This window comes from Pseudorca crassidens, chromosome 10 (genome assembly GCF_039906515.1).
Source record: "Pseudorca crassidens isolate mPseCra1 chromosome 10, mPseCra1.hap1, whole genome shotgun sequence".
Lineage (NCBI taxonomy): Eukaryota > Metazoa > Chordata > Mammalia > Artiodactyla > Delphinidae > Pseudorca > Pseudorca crassidens.
In genome coordinates this window covers 57,491,473-57,514,470 of record NC_090305.1, presented here as the reverse complement: position 1 = coordinate 57,514,470, position 22,998 = coordinate 57,491,473, and the positions used below count along the sequence as shown (strand labels likewise).

The 22,998-nt window shown below is 42.1% G+C and overlaps 1 protein-coding gene across 5 annotated transcripts in view; it reads right to left on the bottom strand.

Annotated features, from left to right (window-relative positions):
- Positions 1–2,398: 2,398 nt before the first annotated feature.
- The window catches only part of STAC (SH3 and cysteine rich domain), a 102,108-nt gene continuing 81,508 nt past the window's right edge, over positions 2,399–22,998 (bottom strand). For 4 of the 5 annotated variants that reach the window (XM_067753717.1, XM_067753716.1, XM_067753714.1 and 1 more), the window contains exons 9-11: positions 12,249–12,300; positions 12,017–12,154; positions 2,399–4,158 (exon numbers count right to left, since the gene is read on the bottom strand). In XM_067753717.1, coding sequence (XP_067609818.1) covers positions 4,060–4,158; positions 12,017–12,154; positions 12,249–12,300 — 289 coding nt within the window. In that variant the 3' untranslated portion in view covers positions 2,399–4,059. The remainder of the gene's footprint in view (positions 4,159–12,016; positions 12,155–12,248; positions 12,301–22,998) is intronic. The other variant, XM_067753718.1, reaches the window with a different exon arrangement.

Below are 22,998 nucleotides of genomic sequence, written 5' to 3'. Positions count from 1 at the left end.
TATAAGAATGAAATTAGAACACTCCCTAACATCATACACAAAAATAAACTCAAAATGGATTAAAGATCTAAATGTAAGACTGGACACTACCAAACTTTTAGAGGAAAACATAGGAAGAACACTCTTTGATATAAATCACAGCAAGATCATTTTTTGACCCACCTCCTAGAGTAATGGAAATAAAAACAAAAATAAACAATTGAGACCTAATGAAACTTAAAAGCTTTTGCACAGCAAAGGAAACTATAAATAAGATGAAAAGACAACCCTTGGAATGGGAGAAAACATTTGCAAATGAATCAATGGACAAAGAATTAACCTCCAAAATATATAAATAGCTCATGCAGCTCAATGTTAAAAAAACAAACCCAATCAAAAAATGGGCAGAAGACCTAAATAGACATTTCTCCAAAGAAGACATACAGATGGCCAAGAAGCACATGAAAAGCTGCTCAACATCACTAATTATTAGAGAAATGCAAATCAAAACTACAATGAGGTATCACCTCACACCAGTTAGAATGGGCATCATCAGAAAATCTACAAACAACAAATGCTGGAGAGGGTGTGGAGAAAAGGGAACCCTCTTGCACTGTTAGTGGGAATGTAAATTGACACAGCAACTATGGAGAACAGTATGGAGGTTCCTTAAAAAACTAAAAATAGAATTCCCATATGATCCAGCAATCCCATTACTGGGCATATACCCAGAGAAAAACATAATTCAAAAAGATACATGCACCCCAGTGTTCACTGCAGCACTATTTACAATAGCCAGGTCATGGAAGCAACCTAAATTCCTGTCAACAGGCGAATGGATAAAGATGTGGTATATATACACAATGGAATATTACTCAGCCATGAAAAGGAACGAAATTGGGTTATTTGTAGAGACGTGGATGGACCTAGAGACCGTCATACAGAGTGAAGTAAGTTAGAAAGAGAAAAACAAATATCATATGTTAATGCACATACGTGGAATCTAGAAAAATGGTACAGAAGGAACTGGTTTGCAAGGCAGAAATAGAGACACAGATGTAGAGAACAAACATATGGACACCAACGGGGGAAAGTTGGGGGGAGTGGGATGAACTGGGAGATTGGGATTGACATATATAGACTAATATGTATAAAACAGATAACTCATAAGAAACTGCTGTATAAAGATTAAAAAAAAAAAAAAGACTCTGGTAGGTCATAGCAATCTTTGTCCTTGCCGTTTCCGCAGACAGGCAGGAGGAGAAACAGAGTGATGGCTCCTAAAATCTGTGTGTGTATGTGTGTTTGCATGTGTGTGTGTGTGTGTGTGTGTGTGTGTGTATAAAAGCATCCATGGCAATCTGTGTTGTAAGGAACACCTTGTTTTTTCTCTGATTATCTGCATGACTCCAGATCTTTAAGGAGCACTAGGCATCTTGCATTTGGAGGGTTCACCTCCTGCCAATACTTGATGTTTGCAAAAACTTATGGGCCACATTGTGCAGAAAAGTTTTTTTTCTCCTTTCTAACGCTGGCTCAAATTACAAAGTCCCTGTTCCAGTTATCTATTTTTGTGTAACAAATTACTCCCAAACTTAGTGACTTAAAAAACATATTTATCTTGCTCATAAATCTTACACTTGGGCATGGCTCAGCCAGATGATTGCTGCTCTGTGATGTCTGGGTTGTTCTCAGCTGCAGAAATGTGTGGTCTCACACTGGTTTCTCTCCAGCATTGTGGCCTCAGCGTAGATAAACTCACATGGCAGCTCAGGGTTCCAAGGGGGGAGTGTTCCAAGAGATCAAGGCAGAAGCTTCAGGGAGTTTTTTTCACCTAGCCACGGATATCATGGAGAATCACTTCTGCTGCAGTCTACTGGCCACATAAGACCAGCACAGATTCAATGTGGGGGGGGCCTAAACAAAGTCAAGAATGTCAGGAAGCAGGGATCATTGAGGGGATCACCTTGGAGCCTGGCTACCGTAGCCTCTTTCTGTTCAACTTTGAAAGGAAAACTGATTTTTTTAAAAAAATTAATTTATTGATTTTTGCTGTGTTGGGTCTTCGTTTCTTGTGCGAGGGCTTTCTCTAGTTGTGGCAAGCGGGGGCCACTCTTCATCGCGGTGCACGTGCCTCTCACTATTGCGGCCTCTCTTGTTGCGGAGCACAGGCTCCAGACGCGCAGGCTCAGTAGTTGTGGCTCACGGGCCTAGTTATTCCGCAGCATATGGGATCTTCCCAGACCAGGGCTTGAACCCGTGTCCCCTGCATTAGCAGGCAGATTCTCAACCACTGTACCACCAGGGAAGCCCAAAACTGAGTTTTTAAAATGCAGATTAAATTTGCATAGGATGTAACAAAACTGTACCCAAAAGCTTCAGTGGATATTCCAACAGAAAGAAGAGATCAGGACACATGTTTTCTATGCTCTTTCCAGCCATTGTGTTGTCTTTATTAAATGGAATATTGAATTAGAGGCAAAGAGTGTTTGTATTCTGGTGTTCCATTTTATGGAATGGCAGTCATGTTATCCACCCTGGCTCTCGAAGAATCCATCTTGATTCTGTACACTCAGTTTTGCATGTTGTATCAGAGAGGGAGGAAATTCTGGATGCTGGCTTTAAAATGAGAGTAAGGCATCCACACTACTGTGAAACCAGCAGCCATCCCGTCTCAGCTCCCAACTTCACACTGAGCAGTAACAAAAGAAATAAACGGAGACTAATGATGCTTTGGTTTGGGAAATAATGCTTACATGCACAGGATGCATCCACTTAAGTCTTTTAAAAACCAATTGTTCTAATGATTTTATTGCTCCGTAACAAAATAAACCAAACCGACATTAATTCGAAGGTCATTGTGAATTGAAGTTTAACTGCATTAATGACTGATAAGATGCAAGTTTGAATGCTAAGAGGAGGCTTGAGGAGGAAGGCATCACAGTATATTGCATTCTTGTAAACATTAGTACAAATACAGAGTAATAGAGATTCCTCTAGTTGATGCTAAACAGGCCCCAAGTTCCTCTGTTTTCAAAGGGATGAAGCATTAAGGATTATTTTCCACTTTATATCTGCTGGGGCATAATATTCTGCCCTAAAGAAGAATGGATTCCTATTTGGCTACTTTTCTCCTAAGATGCTGTTTTTGGTTCTCCTCCATGTTTCTGGTTCCCTGCAAGGTGGGCTCAAACTCCCTTCAAAAGGGAGTCCTACAGGATGGCAGGAGGGGAAACCGTCCCCAGACAGAGGATGTCAAATGAAGATGAAGCACTCATGGAGACTTTTTTCCACACTCACTTCCCCAGCTCCATCTCCTTGGGGAAGGGACTTCATAATTGAAAGGGCTGTATAATCGTAAATAACTAAGAGCTCTTTGCCCCACCTTACCCCATTGGGCCCACTGTTTCCTTCCATGTCTCGTATCCTGCCTCCGCCACCTTTGTCAGTAACTAGAGTAGCCGGAGGGACTGCCTGACAGCAATTTTGGGGCAGATCAGGTCTTTGCAGTTGGTGCCACATCAACTTATCCCTCACATCTAACGCAGGCCACCAGGACTTATTCGGAGGCCAGAGAGACAGCTCGATCACAGTGAGGGGCTTGTGGGGAGTACTGGGGGCTAGGAAGTAGGGCTTCCTGATGCTCTGCAGAGAGACTGCTGGGGGCTTAGATGTGATGATGCTGATTGGTCGGTACTGGGGACAAAGGTCTGGAACCAGAATCACACTTGGCTACGTGGATCTGAGCCTCAACTGGGGCCACTCCACAGACTGGAGCATCCTCCAGCGGGTCAACTGACACCACATGGACAGGGAGGGAGTTGAGTCCTGGGGGATGGCGGTGGTTACTCGGCTCTGCTGGCCGACTCTCTCAGCCTCACCCCCATCTTTGGGCAGCCTGGATGTGCTGTGGGATGCGCCTCCTGCCTTGCGGCTGTTCCCCCCACAGTCTCAGATTCTTGAGTCTTGTCTCACTGTTTCCTGGGTGGCGGGTCAGCGCGGCAGCCCCTCTGGGTTAACACAGTGTGAGGTGAGGCATCACCGCAGTTTGCCGACTGCAAAAGGAGGAGGGGCCAGCAATCAGATGTCTTCTAGAACGTCGAAGGGGACCAGACCTCTCTTCTTTCCACTGAGGACTCTGATAAAGCCGTCTTGTTCTTCTTCAGAAGTCACACAGATCTGGAAAAAAGGAAGAAAAAAAGAAACGTGTCAATGGGAAAGAAGCTAGAACCCGCAGCTTGAATCACCGCTGGTTGAAGTCAGTGGAACACCAAATTGGAAAAGGGAGACTGGTTTAGGGAAACCGTGGCTCGGTGAGAAAAATATTTGATAAGAAATTAAGCAGCACACTGGGTTTGGAACTAGGTCCAGGCGTTGAATGTTTTCTGAGATTCAGCTTCACGAATGAGGATCAGTAAAGCAGGATTGATGATTCTGTGTCCCCCTGAAGAGTCCCTATGAGGACAGAATGAGATAATGCTTATCACAGAGCCTAGCATGCGGCACACAATGAGTCCTCAATATATTATTTTAAAATCCAAAATAATGGCTACCATTTAGCAGGCTCCTGTCATATGCCTGGAAGTTTATACATATAATGTCAGGAAGTCACAGGAAGCTATTTCATTCCTGGTCACAAGAAAATAGACGCTATCATCTTGCATATTCCAGAGTAAGACCACCTATGCTGGACTTAAAAAAGGAGGTGGTTAAAATCCATTTGGGTATTTTGTCATTCACCACTAACAGGCCATTGAAGGGCGTGTAAGGGTGGCTGTGGCCTGCTGTAAATGAGAAGCGGTTCTGAAGGGCTGTCAGCGTGCTGTGAGTTTCTCCTGCTGAACCTGCTTCCAAGGGTGGTGAGTTTTGTCTTTGGTTGGACTGCCTAGAAACAGAGCCTGAGACAGGAATCCCTGTGCAAGTGACTTGCTGTGGGAGTGCTCTCGGGAGGTGGGACATGAGGGAAGCAGGATGGGGCAGGAGGAGCTGGCAAGGGTGTGGTCTCAGCTGGAGGTGAACCTCAGCCTGATCCCACAGCGGGCGTCGTAGTGTTAACTGTGTCATAGGATTGACCCACTTTCAAGCAAGGGGTCTGGCATTTTGGACCCCACATTAGTCCTTGGTCACTGGCTGCTGACCTGCGGAGTGAGAGCGTAACTCTGGTGAGGCAGCTTTTGTTCCACCAAGGGGTATTCGCTGGAAAAGGGGCAGCTATGAGTTGTTAGTCGCTGACATAGCAGCTGGAAGATGGGTGCACACGCCTAGTGAAGGGGATGTAGGCAGGGCACCAACAGAAACCAATAGAGCGGGTTCTTCTTTTACACAGAATAAGGAGCTTTATGATTAAGTATTAGGATACTTAAAGAGCTTGATTTGTGACTCCTGAGGCTTGGGGCACACAATGGACTGGTATCTGATTCATGTTTCAGAAATCTACCACCTGCCGGTTAAGTGCCCCTCTTGGCTCAGTTCCATTTTAGTCCTATCTGGCTAAAGTCCTTCAGTCTAACCCACTTCCGGGAGCGCATATGCTAATAATGTCTAAGGTTTCCCCCTGCATTGCCTCCAAGCTCGTTAACATTTAAATATGCTGCCACTTATAGCAGAAGAAGAGTCATTTTATTTAAAAAGATTTCTTGCCTAGCATTCTTAGACTCAGTTTTCCCCTCAAAATACCTGTGAAAAGATAGGGAGTTGGAGGTGGGGAAGAAATGTCAAAATACTGAACGCCCAGACTGACAGCCATTCCAGAACCTGAAATTTCCATAAGACCTTTGGAGCTCAGCTCAACTGATGACAGAAGCAAGTTGTGCTGCTGGACCAAGGATAAATCTACCAGCCTAAAAGATGACGCAGACCTTGTTGGTTGATATCAACAGTCATTACTGCCCCCTTCCCATGCAGCAGAGTCTGGACTTTTGTTCTGTTGTCTATCCTTAACCCTGCAGGACTCAGGTAAATCCTAACTGGTCCAAGTCTGTTTCTACCCTCCTTGCTAATGAGTCTTAGTGGTTCCCATGGGACTCAGTTCCAGCCAATGAAACAGGATGGAATATCTGCTCGGAAACTTCTGGGAAGAGTTGCTTTCCTCTTAAAAGAGATGCACTAGGAAGAAAATCTTTTTCTTTTTCTGGTGAGGATTCCTGGAGTGGCTGCAGCCATCTGTGACCACTAGGGGAGGTGGCTAACCTTTCAAGCATAGCGGAACAGAGGGGTGGAGGAATCTAGATCCCTCTTCGATCATGGGATCAAGCTGCGGAATTACGAATACAAGAACTGCCCTGTATCCAGACATCTTATTATATGAGTAAAATATACCTTTTGCAGTTGACTCCATTGGAGTTTTGTGACTTGAGATATGTATTAGTTCACTTCTGCTGTCATAAATTACCAGAAATTAGTGGCTTTCAACAACACAGTCTATTATATCACAGTTCTCTAAATCCTATGGCTGGTGGGCTTGGCCAGTTTTCTCTGCTCTGGGTTTCACAAGGCCAATACCAGGGAGTCAGTAGGGTCCTATTCCTTTCTTTCTCTTCTATTTCTCTAGGAGAGAATCCAATTCCAGGCTCATTTAGGTTGTTGCCGAATTCAGTTACTTGTAGTTGTAGGACTGAGGTCCCTGTTTCCTTGCTGGCTGTCAGCCAAGGGTCCTTCTCAGCTTCTAGAAGCCACCTGAATTCCCTGACTTGTGGCCCCTTCCTACAGCTTCAAATCCAACAAGGGTGGGTTGAGTCCTTCTCACACTTAATCTCTTCCTGACCTGCCCTTCTGCCTCATCTCTCTTCTGCCCTCTTTTGCTGCATCTCTCTTTCTCCAGCCAGCTACATTTCACTGCTTTTAAGGGCACAAATGATTAGATTTGGCCAATGTAGACAATCCAGGCTCTCTCCCTGTCACGTGGTCCATAACCTGCAATATAATCACATCTGCAAATTGGCTTTTACATAGGAAACAAATCCAAACAAATCTGAATTTGTTTCCTATGGTGGCTATAACAAATTACCATAAATTTTGTAGATTTAAACAACACAAATTTATTATCTTGCAGTCTTGGAGATCAGAGTCCCCAGATCAGGGTGTCATTAGGTCTGTGTTCCTTCCAGAGGATCTAAGAGAGAATCTGTTTCCTTACCTTCAGCTTCTAGAGGCCACCTGCATTCCTTGGCTCATGGTCCCTTCCTGCATCTTCAAAGCCAGCAGCACAGCATCTTCAAATCCCTCTCTTTCTTCCTCTCTACTTCTACTGTCACATCTCCTCTGACTAGGACCCTCCTGTCTGCCTCTTATAAGGACCGCTGTGACTACATTAGGTTTACGTGGGAACCTACTTAACTTAAAGAAAACCTGCTGTAGAGGAAAGCGGGTTGATTGAGAAGAAAATACTACAAGGAAATAAACACTAAATTAAGATCAATGTTAGAAGTGATGAAAGCCTGAATCAAACTTCAGAAAATTAAAGTGAAGTGCGGGACTATCTTGAAACATTCTCCTAGGAAGAAGTGAAGTGATAAAGTGGGAAGCAATAAAGAGATTAAAACCATAAGGGAAATATGATAAAACAGAGATGATTCAACTGAAGCATTATTAAGTTCCTGAAGGAAGAAGCATTAAGATCAAAAGGCAAAGGACCAACTGGGGGAAACGCTGGCCACACATGATAGATCAAGTGCAAATATTTTTAAAGGATAGAAAACTTTTTCAGTAGTGTAAGAAAACAAGAAAGTACACAGATTATTCATAAAAGAAATACAAATGTGTTAAAATTTCAACCTCTCTAAGCATCCAGGAAATGAGGATTAACATGAAATATTATTCACTTATCAAAACAACAGATATCATTTTGTATGATATACAAATATGTAAAAAATAGTAATGTTCAGTTCTGGCGAGGATGCGGTAACCTGAATATTTTCATAAACAGCTGATGTGGGTGTAAACTGGCACAAATGTTTGGGAGGCAATTTGGCAGTATGTATCAAGAACTGTAAAAACTGTTTATCTGTTTTCCTGTAAATTCTAAAGCATATCCTAAAGAAGTAATCAGAGTTATAAAAAACAATCTAGGTTTAGAGGTGTTCATTGCAGTTATCCATAATAATTTTTTAAAAGCTCTGAATATCCGATCATAGAGGAAAACGTAATACATTCCTGTACACCTACACTAGGGGTTGGAAAATTTTTTCTGTAAAGGACTAAATAGGAAACATTTGCAGGCCACGTGGTCTCCACTGCAATGACTCAACCCAGCTGTTGCGGTGTGAAAGCAGCCGCAGGCAATGCAGGCAATACATAGATGAATGAGTGCAGCAGTGTTCTAATAAACTTTACTTTAAAAACAGGGCCAGACTGATCCATTGGTTATAGTTTCCCAACCTCAGATCTACATGATGATATGTTATACAACTGCTAAACCATGTGTGTTTTTTTTTTTTTTTTTTTTGCAGTACGCAGGCCTCTCACCGCTGTGGCCTCTCCCGCTGCAGAGCACGGAAGCACAGGCTCAGAGGCCATGGCTCACGGGCCCAGCTGCTCCACGGCATGTGGGATCTTCCTGGACCGGGGCACGAACCTGTGTCCTCTGCATCGGCAGGCGGACTCTCAACCACTGCGCCACCAGGGAAGCCCAAACCATGTGTTTTGATAAACATTTAGTAACTAAGTTTAAAAAACAGTTGGGAAACTAAATATAATATGATATCAAAATAAGAATTAGAAGAAAAGTCTGGTGGGAAATAACATAAAAGTAATTATGTCGATTGATGGCTGAATTACCTGTGATCTTTATTTTCTTCTTTGTAATTTTTGAGGATATTTTCCAAATTTTCTCCACAATAAAAGCATTTTAGTTTTATTAATCTAAAAATGATTTATCCATTTTTCTTTAAAGCTTTTACAGAACACAAGAATCAATTAAAATAGTTCTCTAGGGATGACAGAACTATGGATGAATTAAAACATAGTTTTATGGTGTTTAAGTTGATTTAATAAGGATAGTTTTTAAATTTCAAAAATGAAGAAAACATACTCGTGTCCATGCAAACTCTAGGTGTGTTCACAACAAAAAGATAACTTAATTCTATCTGCAGCAAAAGTTCTGTGAAAAAATAATGTAATAATTGTGAGACAAATTAACCCCTGAGGCAGAAATTTCATCAAAGAGATGCATTACATTTGTTTTCAGGATTTAATTTCTTCTACTTCCCTGCTAATGACCATTTGTCTCTTTATATTTTTAGAGTTTAAATATCATGCTATTTTCTGATGTTTACTAGGTAATTTTAGGTGGCACTGGCCACTGTAGATGGATTTCCCGGTTAGGCTTTTCTCTGAATGATGACGGCAGCAAGGGTAATGACCCCGTTCAGCACCCACGGTGGTCAGGCACTGTGCTGACGCTTTACACAGGTGATTCACCTCCATGTCAAGAGATCGATGCTACTATGCCAATTTTACAGATGAGAACATTGACTTTCAGAGATGACTTTGTCAAAATCACACAGGATATAGATCCATTTCTGTATGATACTGGAATCTGTGTTTTGCTACTACATTAGACTCCCCTCAATCAACAAGCATGTTTTGAATTTTTACACGTAAAATAATTTAAGACACTAAAGTGGAGACAAATTTAAAATTTCTTCTCAATAATAGATTTTTAAAATGGAATTTTCTTTCAGGGGGCTGATATTTTCCAAGAATTGGTACACACATTGATGACAAAGATCGAAAATAGAGATTTGTATAGGAGTAAAGAGATCTCAGTGCCTTTTGTTGACCCATATGTAATTGGAAATAAAAATGCCTTTAGGGTTTCCCTGGTGGCGCAGTGGTTGAGAGTCCGCCTGCTGATGCAGGGGACACGGGTTTGTGCCCTGGTCCGGGAAACTCCCACATGCCGCGGAGTGGCTGAGCCCGTGAGCCATGTCCGCTGAGCCTGCGCGTCTGGAGCCTGTGCTTCGCAACGGGAGAGGCCACAACAGTGAGAGGCCCGAGTACCACAAAAAAATTAAAAAAATAATGCCTTCAGTTGCCAAAGAACTACTATAGGGCTTAAAAGTGAAAAATGGAAATGAAGGTCATTCTCAAATCTTAGCTTTGATCGGAGCACCTGGGACGTCTGTAAAAAAAGGCTGATTCCCTGCCTTTGCCCTGAAAGTTTCTGCTTCAGCAGGTGTGGGATGGAGTTAGAAATCTGCATTTTCAGGGACTTCCCTGGTGGCACAGTGGTTAAGAATCCGCCTGCCAATGCAGGGGACACGGGTTCCAGCCCTGAACTGGGAGGGTCCCACATGCCGTGGAGCAACTAAGCCCGTGCACCACTACTTCTGAGCCTGCGCTTTAGGGCCTGTGACCCACAACTACTGAGCCCGCGGGCTGCAACTACTGAAGCCCGTGAGCCTAGAGCCTGTGCTCCACAACAAGAGAAGCCACTGCAATGAGAAGTCCGCACACCGCAACGAAGTGTAGCCCCTGCTCGCCGCAACTAGAGAAAGCCTGCGCGCAGCAACGAAGACCCAACACAGCCGAAAATAAAATGAATTAAAAAAAAATCTGCGTTTTCAGCAAGCTCCCAGGTGATTCTGATTCACATGATGCAAAGACCACACCTTAGAAATACCAGGCTAGACAAATATCAGGGTTATAGCCCTTTCCTAAACAATTATGGGTAGATTCATGCAGTTCCAGGTTCAGGCCAAAATGCTGTGTTGTGTCTCGAGCGTGTCTAATTAAAGATGGTGGGTTGTTTGTCTCACCCCCACCCCGGCAGGTTGTCAGTTCAACCATGAGAGTGGAGAATGTGAGCTCATTCCCAGAAAAATTTTTTTTCGGGGGGAATACGGCCAAGGGATTGGTAGAAGTCTTTGAGCAGCTGTTCTGCTTCTGGAAATTGACCAACTGAAGCAAATTTTAACTTGCCTTCTGTTTTCACTGATTTGTATTTTAATAACGTAAAACAATGTTTAATCTCAAATGGGGAAGCAAAAGATTATTCTGAGAAAAAAATCAAACAAGCTAGCAAAATTATGTAATAATGCTTTGCCAATAAAGATGAACATCCATCCCGAATGTATTTCATTCAAAAGACTTTCCAGATTTTGTAACAGGAAGGATACAGTGGGTAATCCTGGAGAAGTTTGAAACACTGGTATGGAATCCAGCTGGGAAATGTCCCGTTTGCTTTGTGGGATGTTTATGGCATTAGAGATGGGGTCTCAGTCTGATAAGGGTGATTCCATTGCCTGGAATCAAGAATGATTCAGTAGGGCTTCTGTATGAGGAAGAATTTGTTTCCAAGGGCCCTTCTGGTCCTAGGACACTTGCCCTGAGGACACTTGCTTCCCGGGGAACCAAACTATGCAAAAGGCACTTTACATTCTGTTTGTTCCACATTGTCCAGGGCACATGGCTCAGTGGAAGGCAATGACTTGAAGCTTGCAGACCTATCTTTAAGTTCCAGCCTGGCCACTTACCAAGCTTTTGCCCCTTGAGCAAGGTACCTGACCTCTGTGAACCTTTGTTTCCTCATTTATAGGGCATGTATAGAACTTCAAAACACTGTAGGTATATAAGCTCTATAAATAATATATAATCTATATGTTTGGTTCCCAGGGAAGGCAAGTGAGCTTCCTAACACTTTAGTTTTGCATGTTTAGATCCTCCTACACTAATATCATTGGACTAAGAATATCTTTTCTCAAAGTGAATACTTCGCTTGTGACTCCACTCAGACTCACATGTACTGCTATTTGTCAAAATGAGTTACTCTGGGGCTTCCCTGGTGGCGCAGTGGTTGAGAGTCCGCCTGCCGATGCAGGGGACGCGGGTTCGTGCCCCGGTCCGGGAAGATCCCATGTGCCGCGGAGCGGCTGGGCCCGTGAGCCGTGGCCGCTGAGCCTGCGCGTCCGGAGCCTGTGCTCCGCAACGGGAGAGGCCACAACGGTGAGAGGCCCGCGTGCCGCAAAAAAAAAAAAAAAAAAAAAATGAGTTACTCCGTTTTGGTCATACTTGGTATGTGTTTGTGTGCTTTACTCACCTGATTCTCTTTCAGTGTTATCTGCCCCTGTTCCTTACACCCAATGAAGGTTCTAACACATTTAAAAATCTTCTCATTTTGTTGTACTCTCTGAACAAAGTTGGCTGGAAAGAAGCCAATCCTGTCTTGAATTTTCCCCTGAAAGGAAAAAGGAGGCATGCATCCACAATTGTAGCATTCATTGTGATTATATTTACCAAATGACTTTTCTTCAAGAAAAAGCAATACTTACTTTCCACCAGTCTTCATTGGAGTCCTCTAGGAGAGTAATCATGTCTCCTGGCCTAAAATGAAGAATGAATGAGTTGGGTGGGGAAGTAGAGGGGGTGAAAGAGAAAAAGATGGTCCTTTAAAGTCAGAAGTGGTAGCTTTTCACTTACACAAATAATCCTAAAATAAATAGGACTAAAATAAACATGACTTTTACCTGTTCTTCCCACCCATGAAAGTAGCTTTGTTAGATACTGAAAGCAAGTGTAATTTCTGTGCTGTAGTTTAAAAATAATCTTAAGCTTTATTTTTATATTATACATAGATGATCATCTTTGCATTGAAAAAAATTCTAAAATTTGGAAGTCTAAAATATGAAAACTGGAGTTTTTTCATATTCTGCCCCATAATCCTCCTCCCATTGCCCAGAGGTGACCACTGTGAGTGGTTTCCTGTGCCCTCTTCTGGACCCTTTTTCATGCACTGACATTTATATAGAGATATAGATGTATTTGGCTGTTTCTTTTGTTTACTAATGACATCTGGAATGAGACATTATTATCAGCTATGTCTTCTCAGTACCTTCTTGAAACCATTTTTACTTAGTTCTACTTCCCTTGTCTGCCACCTTTTATGTAGGTATAATCTGGAATTTTGTTTTAGACTTGTGTGTGTGTCTGTTATATCCTTCATCAAGAATTACTTGGTTTAACTGAAGAATTACATAATGTTTTTGCTCTTGGTATTGTTAGTAGATATGGTGATTATTTGCCACTTCTTATTGGACTTTCACATCCATGTGTATGTGTGTGTGTGTGTATGTGTCTTTTCATTCCTTCTTCTCTGCACGTAATGACACTTTTACAATCTGAAGATCGTATTCTTTTTCAACTTGGGAAAATCTTGTCTATTTTTTTCACTGTTTTCTCCCATTCATTTTTCTCTCTTCTTTCTTCCTGGAATTTCTATGCAACACATGTTGGATCTGCTGGATCAATCATCTATACCTTTTGTCTCTCTTACACATTTTCTGTCTTAAAAAAAGACTCTGTTTGGGACTTCCCTGGTGGTCCAGTGGTAAAGAATATGCCACAACTAGAGAGAAGCCCGCACGCCGCAATGAAGAGCTCGTGCGCTGCAAGGAAAGATCCCGGACGCCGCAACTAAGACCCGATGCAGCCAAAAAACACAACAATAACAATCCCTACCCGCCCCAAAAGAACAACTCTGTTCTAAAATTTTTCTCAATTTAATCTTCCTAATTGCTTAATGGGCTTGTCTCTTCTAATATTTATTATAATACTGAGAATTAAAAAAAATTGAATTTTCAAGCATTCTGTATTATTTTCTGAAAGTTTCCTTTTAACATTTGTCACTTTATGTTATGGATGGAATAGTATGATGGATCTTTCTGAGGATATTATTATATATTTAGAACAATATTTCTCCCCTTTATTGAATGATTTGTTTCCACTAGGATTAGTTAGCCTGTTCTTTATCATATTACTTTACTTCTCCTTCCTATCAAGGTATTTTCTCCAACACCTGTTTCTCGGCTGTCTCTTTATATTCATGACTGAAATCAGAGGGTGTGAATCGCTGGGCAAGTTTCTCTGCTATCACATACATTTGTATCTGCAATGTATGAGGGTCAATTTCAGGCTCTGCTTAAGAGAGCAGGGTGTGTCAGTCGATGCATCTCATCTTTGGATGCTTGAGAGTATAGCAGACAAGCAGTCTGGAGCCTCCTACCACCACCCCAATGGCTAAAACAAGGGCAGCTTTCTTAACCCCAGGGAGGGAGAAGGTTAGATTATTTTCCTCCAAGTAAAGCTATCTTTTCCTTCCCTCCTGCTCTCTAGAAGCTCTGGAGGTCCAGAATTATCTCAACACAATTCTTTTTCTTTCTCAGTCTTTCATGCCCACACAGGAGCTCTCCTTGGGCAGGGGTTCCCTTTCTTTAGAGTACAGGTAATGGTTTAATTCTAAAGTCAAACATCATTGCTGCCTATTTCTCATTCTAAGTAGTAACACGGTGTTATGAACACTGTTGGGACTCTGTATCAGTTATATATTGCTATGGTAATGCTGTGTAACAAACAGCCCCCAAACCTCAAAGACTCACTCACATTCTTGGGTGTTGGCTGCTGGCTGGGATGACTAGGGTGATTTTGCCTTATTCCATGTTTCTCATACCCCAGAAGGTCAGTTGGGATTTTCATGGCATTGCCAGGGCAGCAAATGGAAAAGTGAAAAACACATAAGACCTCTATGGCCTAGGCTCAGAACTGACACATTTTCATTTCTGCCTCATTTTATTGGGCAAAGCAACTCTGCAGTGAGAGGAACTGTAAAGTCTCATGGCAAAGGGTATGGATACAGGGTTGGTGAAGAATTGGGGCCATTAATACAATTCAGTCACCAAGACACCATCATGCTCTTTAATGAACCTGTTGTGAATTCAGTGTCTCTTTTGTGCTCTTACATTTAAACTTGTTTTTTTTCCTGAGCATCCTTTGGTCTCTGGTCATCTGCCTTGTTCTCTATTTGCTGTAGTCTCCCAGGAAACTCCTAAGATTTTTTGGTCTCTGATAGTGTTATTTCTTATTTTCTAGTACTATGATGGATGTATTCTTTAAAAAATATATTTTCTGACATTTTAAGGGATTGGAGCAAGAAGGGAAGTAGATTTGTGTGCTCCTTTTGCTATTCTGGTTCAATCTCCTCTGCTGTCATTTTCAATTTTCAGTTAATATCTATCTTCTTAGGGGATTCCAAATATAACAGGCTTGTCGCACCTGAAGCATTAAACCCAACGGGCATTTTGGTATTTCAACAGTCACAGTATCATGCTGATGCCACAGAAAGTGAGAAGGCTGAAAATCACTCTTTTCTCAGGTGAGGGATTTAATTAAGCAGCAAGGATAAAAGTCAATGTAGAAAAGTCCTTCTAGCTCCAGCAGATTTTATTTAGCCTAGTAACCTAAGAAACCATGTGTTAAACTACATTGACTTTGCTGATGGTTCGGTAGAAATTGTTAAGTAGGGAATCAAGGTTGGAAGAGGCGACTTTTCCTAAGGGTGTAAAACAGTGCTGCCTGAATCCAGCTTCTATTTTTATGGTCTAGAGAGTCAGTCTTCACCGTGCCCAGATGTGGACAGTCCCTGAGCCCATGACGTATGTTAACTAAACCACACATTAGGATAAGACAGAGATTGGAATACAAGCTATAATTTTATGAGAAAGACTAGACATCCTGACATCCTGACAGTGTGATGGAGTTTCTGTCTTTTCCTATAAAAGAGCACTGCCAGCATCTAAAATTCCTTGGTAAGTGAGGAGAATTACATTCATCCCTTTATCCTTTGTTGTTTTGTTTACCCACTCATTCAACAGATATTACAGAACACTGACTCTGAAAGAGTGATTTTACTAGGCACTGGGTATACTTTGGTTAGTAAAGTCCTCACTGGAGCTAATATTCTAGTGAGAATGATAGATAACAAGCAAATGCATAATTAAACTTTTAATAAATATAGAATGTGTATATATAACTAATAAATATATATGAAGGAAATAAACAGGATGCAGTCATAAAGAATAAGAGTGGACCCCTAATGATATTATTTAAATACTCTAGTCATCAGGCAGAGACAGCTAATGTCTCTTTTTCAGTTCGGGGAGGATCTTGCTCTAGGGCGGCACTTGAATCCAAGACAACTCTCTAACATCTGGGCAAGCACACATGTGGCTTGTGGGATTTCTACTGCCCTCTTGCCTCTGCCTGGCATTTTTCTCTTCTCTTCCCAGCATTCTTCCCCACTGCGGCTGCTTTAGATCCTTTCCCGCACTGAGCTCCAGGCAGTTGATCTGAGTAGGCATGCAAGGTAAAATCACTCTGTGTAATATAAGGTTTTTAATTAATTTTTAAAAATATGACTTGACCAGTTTTGAAACTCTGGCAAGAGACTGGTCAGTTCCTCCTTAAACATCTGATTAAATCAACACCCACACCACTTCCCTCATGAGGCTGGGATGCTCCGGGGCACTATGTACCAGTTTTGAAACTCTGGCAAGAGACTGGTCAGTTCCTCCTTAAACATCTGATTAAATCAACACCCACACCACTTCCCTCATGAGGCTGGGATGCTCCGGGGCACTATGTACCAGCCCCATCCCTAAATGCCCTGGGGCCAGGTACCAGACAGCTAGGGACAGCCTCTGCATCCTGGAGCCTATGAAATTATTCAAATTAGCTAACCCACAGGAAGCCTGGGAAACCTCACTAATCCCAGCTGCTGACCATACATAAGCTGCCTCTACAGCTCCAGCTGCTGTTACCCTGACTCCCTGGTCGGCCAGTGTGGCCCTGTGTGGCAGCCCTTTACTCTCAACTGTGAATTCTCTTCTAACCTGTTCTCAACTTAGTTCTCTTCTCCTACCTGTGGTGTCAGAGTGCCATGTCCTGCCATCAAAGAACTAAGTCAACACCCTGCCTACCTGCTGTACATAGGAAGAGCCTTGCCATCGATCCTGGAGGAATGGAGGCCTAATGCTTAAAATTCTCCTTCCCTTGATTGGTCCTAGGATGGACACTGCCAGCGCATGACTCTCTGCCTCTAGCTGTTTCATGCCTCTGTGGCTGACCAGGCCCCTTTCCATGAAACAGTTCTTTCTTATTTCACATTATCACACTCCAGGCATGTTAGAAGAAAGTCCTGCTCTGGTCTAACAGCTATTTTCTTTCTTCCAGGTGACTTTATGTTCCTGATCCATTATATATCGATTTTATAATTTAACTCTATATTTCCAAATCTTGGAGATGAACTCATCAGGCTCCCCAATACTGAAAAAAGCGTACTTTTGCTTAATTCAACCAATCAGAGCATCCTAAGTTCAGGTAAAAATTCTGCTGTATTGTAACCCAGAATTTTATACATTGATAAAAAGTACAATGCTCTTCAGACACAACACAAGCATGAGCCTCCTACTTGGAGCAGATAGATCAGAACACCGCAGCTGGCCTTTTCTTTTTGTTTGTTCAGTACAATTGGTCTTAAACCCAGAGGAAAATTTTCAGGTTGGTTATGTCATGATTCATGGAACATCTTGAAATGAAGAGGGAACTGTGGGCTATCAGTAGGAGTAGGAATAAAATAACAAAGCTAACTACAGAATCATGGCTTCATGGTGAGGAAGACAGAGGGTGTGTGTGTGTGTGTGTGTGTGTGTTTATGTGCATGTGCATGTGAGCCTGATGGTTGCTATCTGGGGTCACTTCCAGAAGTCCTCTGCCTCCCTCATTTCTCGATTTTCCACTTGGACACAGAACCCGTCTCGCCCTCAATCAAGTAAACTGGTTTCAGGGACTCAGAGGGCACAGTGTACATGGAGCGTATGAATGATGCAAGCGAGCCTGGCCATCTACAGGGAACTCTTCTGCAAGGTGTTATGAAGATGGTTGAGTCTTTCATGGGTGGGAGCTCCTGGAGGGTGGATTGTGAGCTGTCCTGAGGCCCCCCATCCAGCCTCTCTCCAGTTCCCACATAGAGCACAGATTCCTAGGGGTGGAGATAACTGACACCCTTCCGATGGTCACTGCTTCCGAGAAATACCTTCTCCACCGTCTGAGACAACCTGAGACCTCAGCTTGGCCCTCCTATGGGAAGCCCATGGACAAGGCAGGATGCTCTGGGCCTTCTTTGCTTTCATAATGTTTTGGATATACTGAATATTTGGGACAACAAAGGAAATTTGTCTTTCTTTATCCCTCCATCTTTGTCCATTGAGCTGAAGGAAATTACATGGCATTCAAGTATTTTTTGAATGCTTATGACACGTTAGGTCTTGGGTGTGCACTCAGGGTACAAAGATGAAAGGATTAGTCTATGCATCAGTTTTCTTATCTGTCAGGTGAAGATAATAATTGTACCCACCTCAACTTTTTTGAGGATTAAATGAGTTAATACTTGTGAAGCACGTTTAGATAAGCCCACAAGAGATGGTGGCTATTATGGTTGCTAAGACATAGTTATTGCCATCAAGATGTTGGTGATCTCAAAGGGGAAAGACATGTAAACTGGTAGCTTATAGTGCCATTGCTAACTGAGAAGAAATATGCTCGAGGGGCACAAACATGTGTGGAATTGACCCCAAATAAAAATCGCAAACATACATGCCTCTTTGAGACTCAGCTACCTCAGTTATATTTACATAATTACAAACTATGCATTATATCTATATCTGTATATCCACCTCTATACAGTGAACTATATTTACTTGGCAAAATTGCTATGTGAATTAAATGAGAATGCATATGCGGAAGTCTTCAGCACTGTGGCTGATATACAATAAAGGCTTAAAAATTCTAATTTCCTCCTAAAAATGCAATTTTTCACTGGGAAATGAGATTTAGTAATCAGTACTTTTAAATGAGTGTCCCCTTAGGTTCTGGCAGGGACAGTTCCTTAATGTGATAGCCTTTGACCTCTTAAGTGGCTTCCGACACTGAAGTTTGATGTGATTCGGAGTTTTGGAAAAGTGTTTCCCTCTCTTTATGCCCCCACCCCTCATCTCTTTTGCCCCTTGACTCCAGGTAGTGACCACAAAGGTGTGGCAGGGCCCGGGGTGGAGTGAGGATTCTACCACGCAGGTGGCTGATTGCAGGGGAGATGATGGAATGGTTGAGGGGCTCCCACACAGCCTGGAGGGGACGGCAATGTTCACTGAATGAAGTGCGCATCACCAGTAGCATTTTCACACAAGTAAGAAGGTCAAGAGAGACTTTACCACTTATAGGCAGGTTTGATTCCACCACTAACTCCACTAGATCCGGCTGATTCTTGTACCACCCAAACTTTGTGAAAACTCCTTGGAATTGCCCATTTTACTCTGCAACTATTTGGGGATTTTTTTTTTATTTCTTAACACTTTCCCATTCATTAGGCAAAAAGGACCCCCAAATCAAGCTTACAATCAACCATGGTCACTGGGCCCAAACAGATCTCCTGGAGAAACCAAGACAAGGGGAATAAAAAAGGGGCCAGCCAAACTGCCCCATTAATTTTAGATCTACTGCTTAATTTTTCACTAGACCCATTTCTCAATTTCTATAATCCTGGTCCGGAGCCTTTTATAGTCTCAGCACATGGATCGGTATAACAAGGAACTCCTGAACTCTGTAGTTTGGTTTTGTCTTAAGCCTGGCATCCATAAGACTGCCTGCACCTTCTCAAGTCCAGAGACCAGCTCAGAGAAAAAGCATTCAGCTAAAGGGCCATTTGGATGGGATTTGGTAAATGTTCCTGAACTGTCATGGATCACGCTCTCCAGAACCTAATTGAAAAAGGCATTTGAGTGAGAGGGAGGCTCCTAAACACATTAGTGACATTCAGGAAGATCTGGGTTTCTTGACATAGTGCAGCATCAGAGCATAATATGCACCAGAGACTTTCCTCAAATAGCCTTAATTGCATTTTGATGTCCTGGCGACTGTGAAGATGATTTTTAAATCAAATTGGTACATAAGAATTATGTTTAGTTTTAATTAAGTTGATGCATTTGCCAAGCAGTAATGTACTTAGAGAATGGAAACGAGACATCAAGAGTCTTATTTTGTCTTACCCTGTCTCAAGGGCTCTCCTTTTCTTATCTTATGGAGGGTTTATAAAAACCTTACAGAGTGAAGCATATTACCAAATAAAAAGCCCCAATGCAGACCAGTGTACTGAGCATTGGCTGAGGGTCAGGAAACCTGCATTTTGGGTTGGCCACGGGCACACTACGCATCTTTGGAGAAGTCTGATAGGTCACAGTTGCTCTCAAATATAGCAGGTAATCAGAATCCAGAGAAACACTTAACCATACAGATTTCCAAGTGGATCTGACTCTCTAGACCTGGGTGCAGCCCAGGAGTCTCTATTTTAATAACGTTCTCCAGAAGATTCTTAAGGATTGGAACACGTGGTTTAACCATCCTAACCATAATTTTCTCTGTAAGATACTACTTGCTTGAATAACCCCACAGATTTGTTAAAAGAATGCAAGGGGCTGTCAGGGACAATTTGGAAGACTTTGAAATGGGCAAAACCGATGACTGATCTGGTGTCCTGTGTGGTATGCCCTTCTGGGTCACCTCCCCCTTTCAATGTCTTTGAGCTATTGCACATCTCTGCAATAATGCAAATGATCCTTATCTATAGAAATGCAAGTGAATTGTGTCTGGCAGAATGTAGTCAATTACTACTGTGAATATCGACCAGTTTTGCATCTATTTGGAAATTCACATCAGCACTCCTAATTGCCTATATATGGGTGCTGTGTGAATTCTCCTTTGTACTGGTTCTCTCATTCATTAATGATTCAAATTAAATTTCTGACATGTGCTCATTTTATAATTGTATAACAGCTGTGATTTTATCTTAATTTTTAAAAATTATCCTTGACCGGGAGTGACTTTTCATGAACCCACTCTATAGATCACAAGCTTCCTGTTCTTTCGAACCAGGCTTAATAATCCAAATAGATTTATAAGGAGTGATGTGAGTGGCCAAAATGGGAGAAATTAATGCATTATCTGAATCTGTTGATTAATATAAATTGTCAACCTTATCAGAGAGGAAACCTACCACAGTCAATGTAGGGTGGAAAGTTTCAGGTGGGAGAAAGACAAGTGGACTGAGAATCAGCCTCCCTGTGTAACTGCTCCGAGCCTCCACTTTCTACTTGTGAGTTCTTGGACTTGGTTCTCCCTCCCTCCCCTCAAAAGGGTAAAGGACCATAAACTGTCTCATTGGAATATGAACTAAACAGCTAGGTGTCCATTTGCTATGCTTGGACACCTAGTCCATTCGCTAGACTGGGAGGAAGGTAAGGATCTAAATATGTTTCTGAGATGAATTTCCACTTCTTTTGTAATGGGGTTTGCAATTGGCTCGCATTTGGCACCTCTTAAAATAATTCTCTTGTTCTATAGTTTAACTTATTCTTCCGTTATCCTTTCCTCCCTGGAAAGAGAGAATAGAATGACTGCTCACTATCTAAGCCGCACAGGCACCCATGTCCCCTCTATCTGGAAGCCTTGGCTACGCTGTGATGCCACCTCCTTGAAAAGCCTTCCCTGGCTTCCCAAGGCTGCTTCAATGCCTTCTTTTTTTTTTTTTTTTTTTAAGATTAAATGAAATGATGTATTGTAAAGAACTTGATACATAGTAGATGCTCCCTAAATATTAGTTTTCTTTCTCTCTTCCTTTTAAGTTTTGGGTCACAATCCTATTCTGCAGTGGGATGATGTGGTTAGAAGCACTGATTCTTCCTAGGTGATGCTTCAATGCCTTCTTGAGGTGCAGTAGCAGCATCCTGGACTATATCCCCGCCCACAAGACCTCACATTGGAGGTACTTTCTTGTCTAGGGCTCTCAGCCTTATGGCCACTGGAACTCTTTGAGAACAGGGCCTGTGAACTGTTCACCCTGCAGAGAGTACATGCTCATTCACCACGTGATGAGTGGTGGGTAGATGAAACAAATCCTGGAAACAGCCATACAAGGGTTAAAATCCCTTTTAACCTGATTTTAAGTGGTGCTTGCAATAAATCAGGAAGAGGTGAATTCAGGCCATCCCATCTCCAGAGTTTCTTGTGAATATTAGCTAATGAGACAACCGGTTGCTTGGCTTTGTTCAGACTTACCCATGGAAAAATCCAGGACTCACTGCTTCCAAGAAAGAATCTGGCAACTCAAGACTCTAAATCAGGAATCTAACTTGGAGTTACAAAAGAAGATATGTTTTTCTTTTAAGGCCCCCAAATTTAGGTGTTCTGACACACACACATGGAGTGGCAATTAATTTGTACCTCCCTTAATATTTAATAATATTCGAACAGCAGTTTCCCCAGTCCCCCTCTTGGCCCATAAGAATTATTTTCCTCTCTTTTTTTCCCCCTTATGAAACACAGCCATTATCATATAAATCTGTCTGGGGACAAATAATAAAAATGAAAATGATTTAGATGTGGAAAACCAAAAGGGACTCTTTGGAATAGGTATGGTCACTAAAATATGTATTTGAACCTTAGAGTCTTTTATTTATTCTAGATCTTTTATTTCAGAGTCGCTACCGTGTTTTAGGGGTTTGTGCTTACTCAAAGTTTTTTACATCTGCTGATTATTTAAATGGTATGTCGACTTGGCAAAGCCACTAAAGTTATTCTTATTGATTTTAAAAAGATGCATTGGTGTGAATAATAACTGATATCTCCATGAATGTTTTGCAGACTTCTGAACCCAGAAGCAGTGAGGGTAATGAGGCTGGTTACAGTGTAAATGTGGAGGGCAGGGTTTACCTTCATCAAAAGGCTAAGCATGGGTTATCAAGCTTTTGCTACTATGTGTGTGTAAAAGTGTAAAAATGCAGGTGTATCTGAGTGTGCGCATGTATGTGTGTGAGTGTGTGACTGTGTGTGTTTGTGTGTATCTGACTGTGAGTGTGTGGGAGTGTATGTACATATGTGATGTGTCACACACATACACACTTGGCCAGAATGATTGACACATGACCTTTGTGAATTCACAAGGCAGTGTAGCATGATAATGAAGTCAGTCCTGATTATAATGGGGTTCTCCAGTTTGTATTTCAACTAGCATTTTAAAAAGCTTTGCTCATGAATTAAGCTGGCATTCCATAAAGTGTAATTTTCAGGACTCCTCAAAAACCTGAGAGTAAGGGTTTTTGGAGGAAATTGTCTAAGACCCTTAATGACAGAAAGTTATCT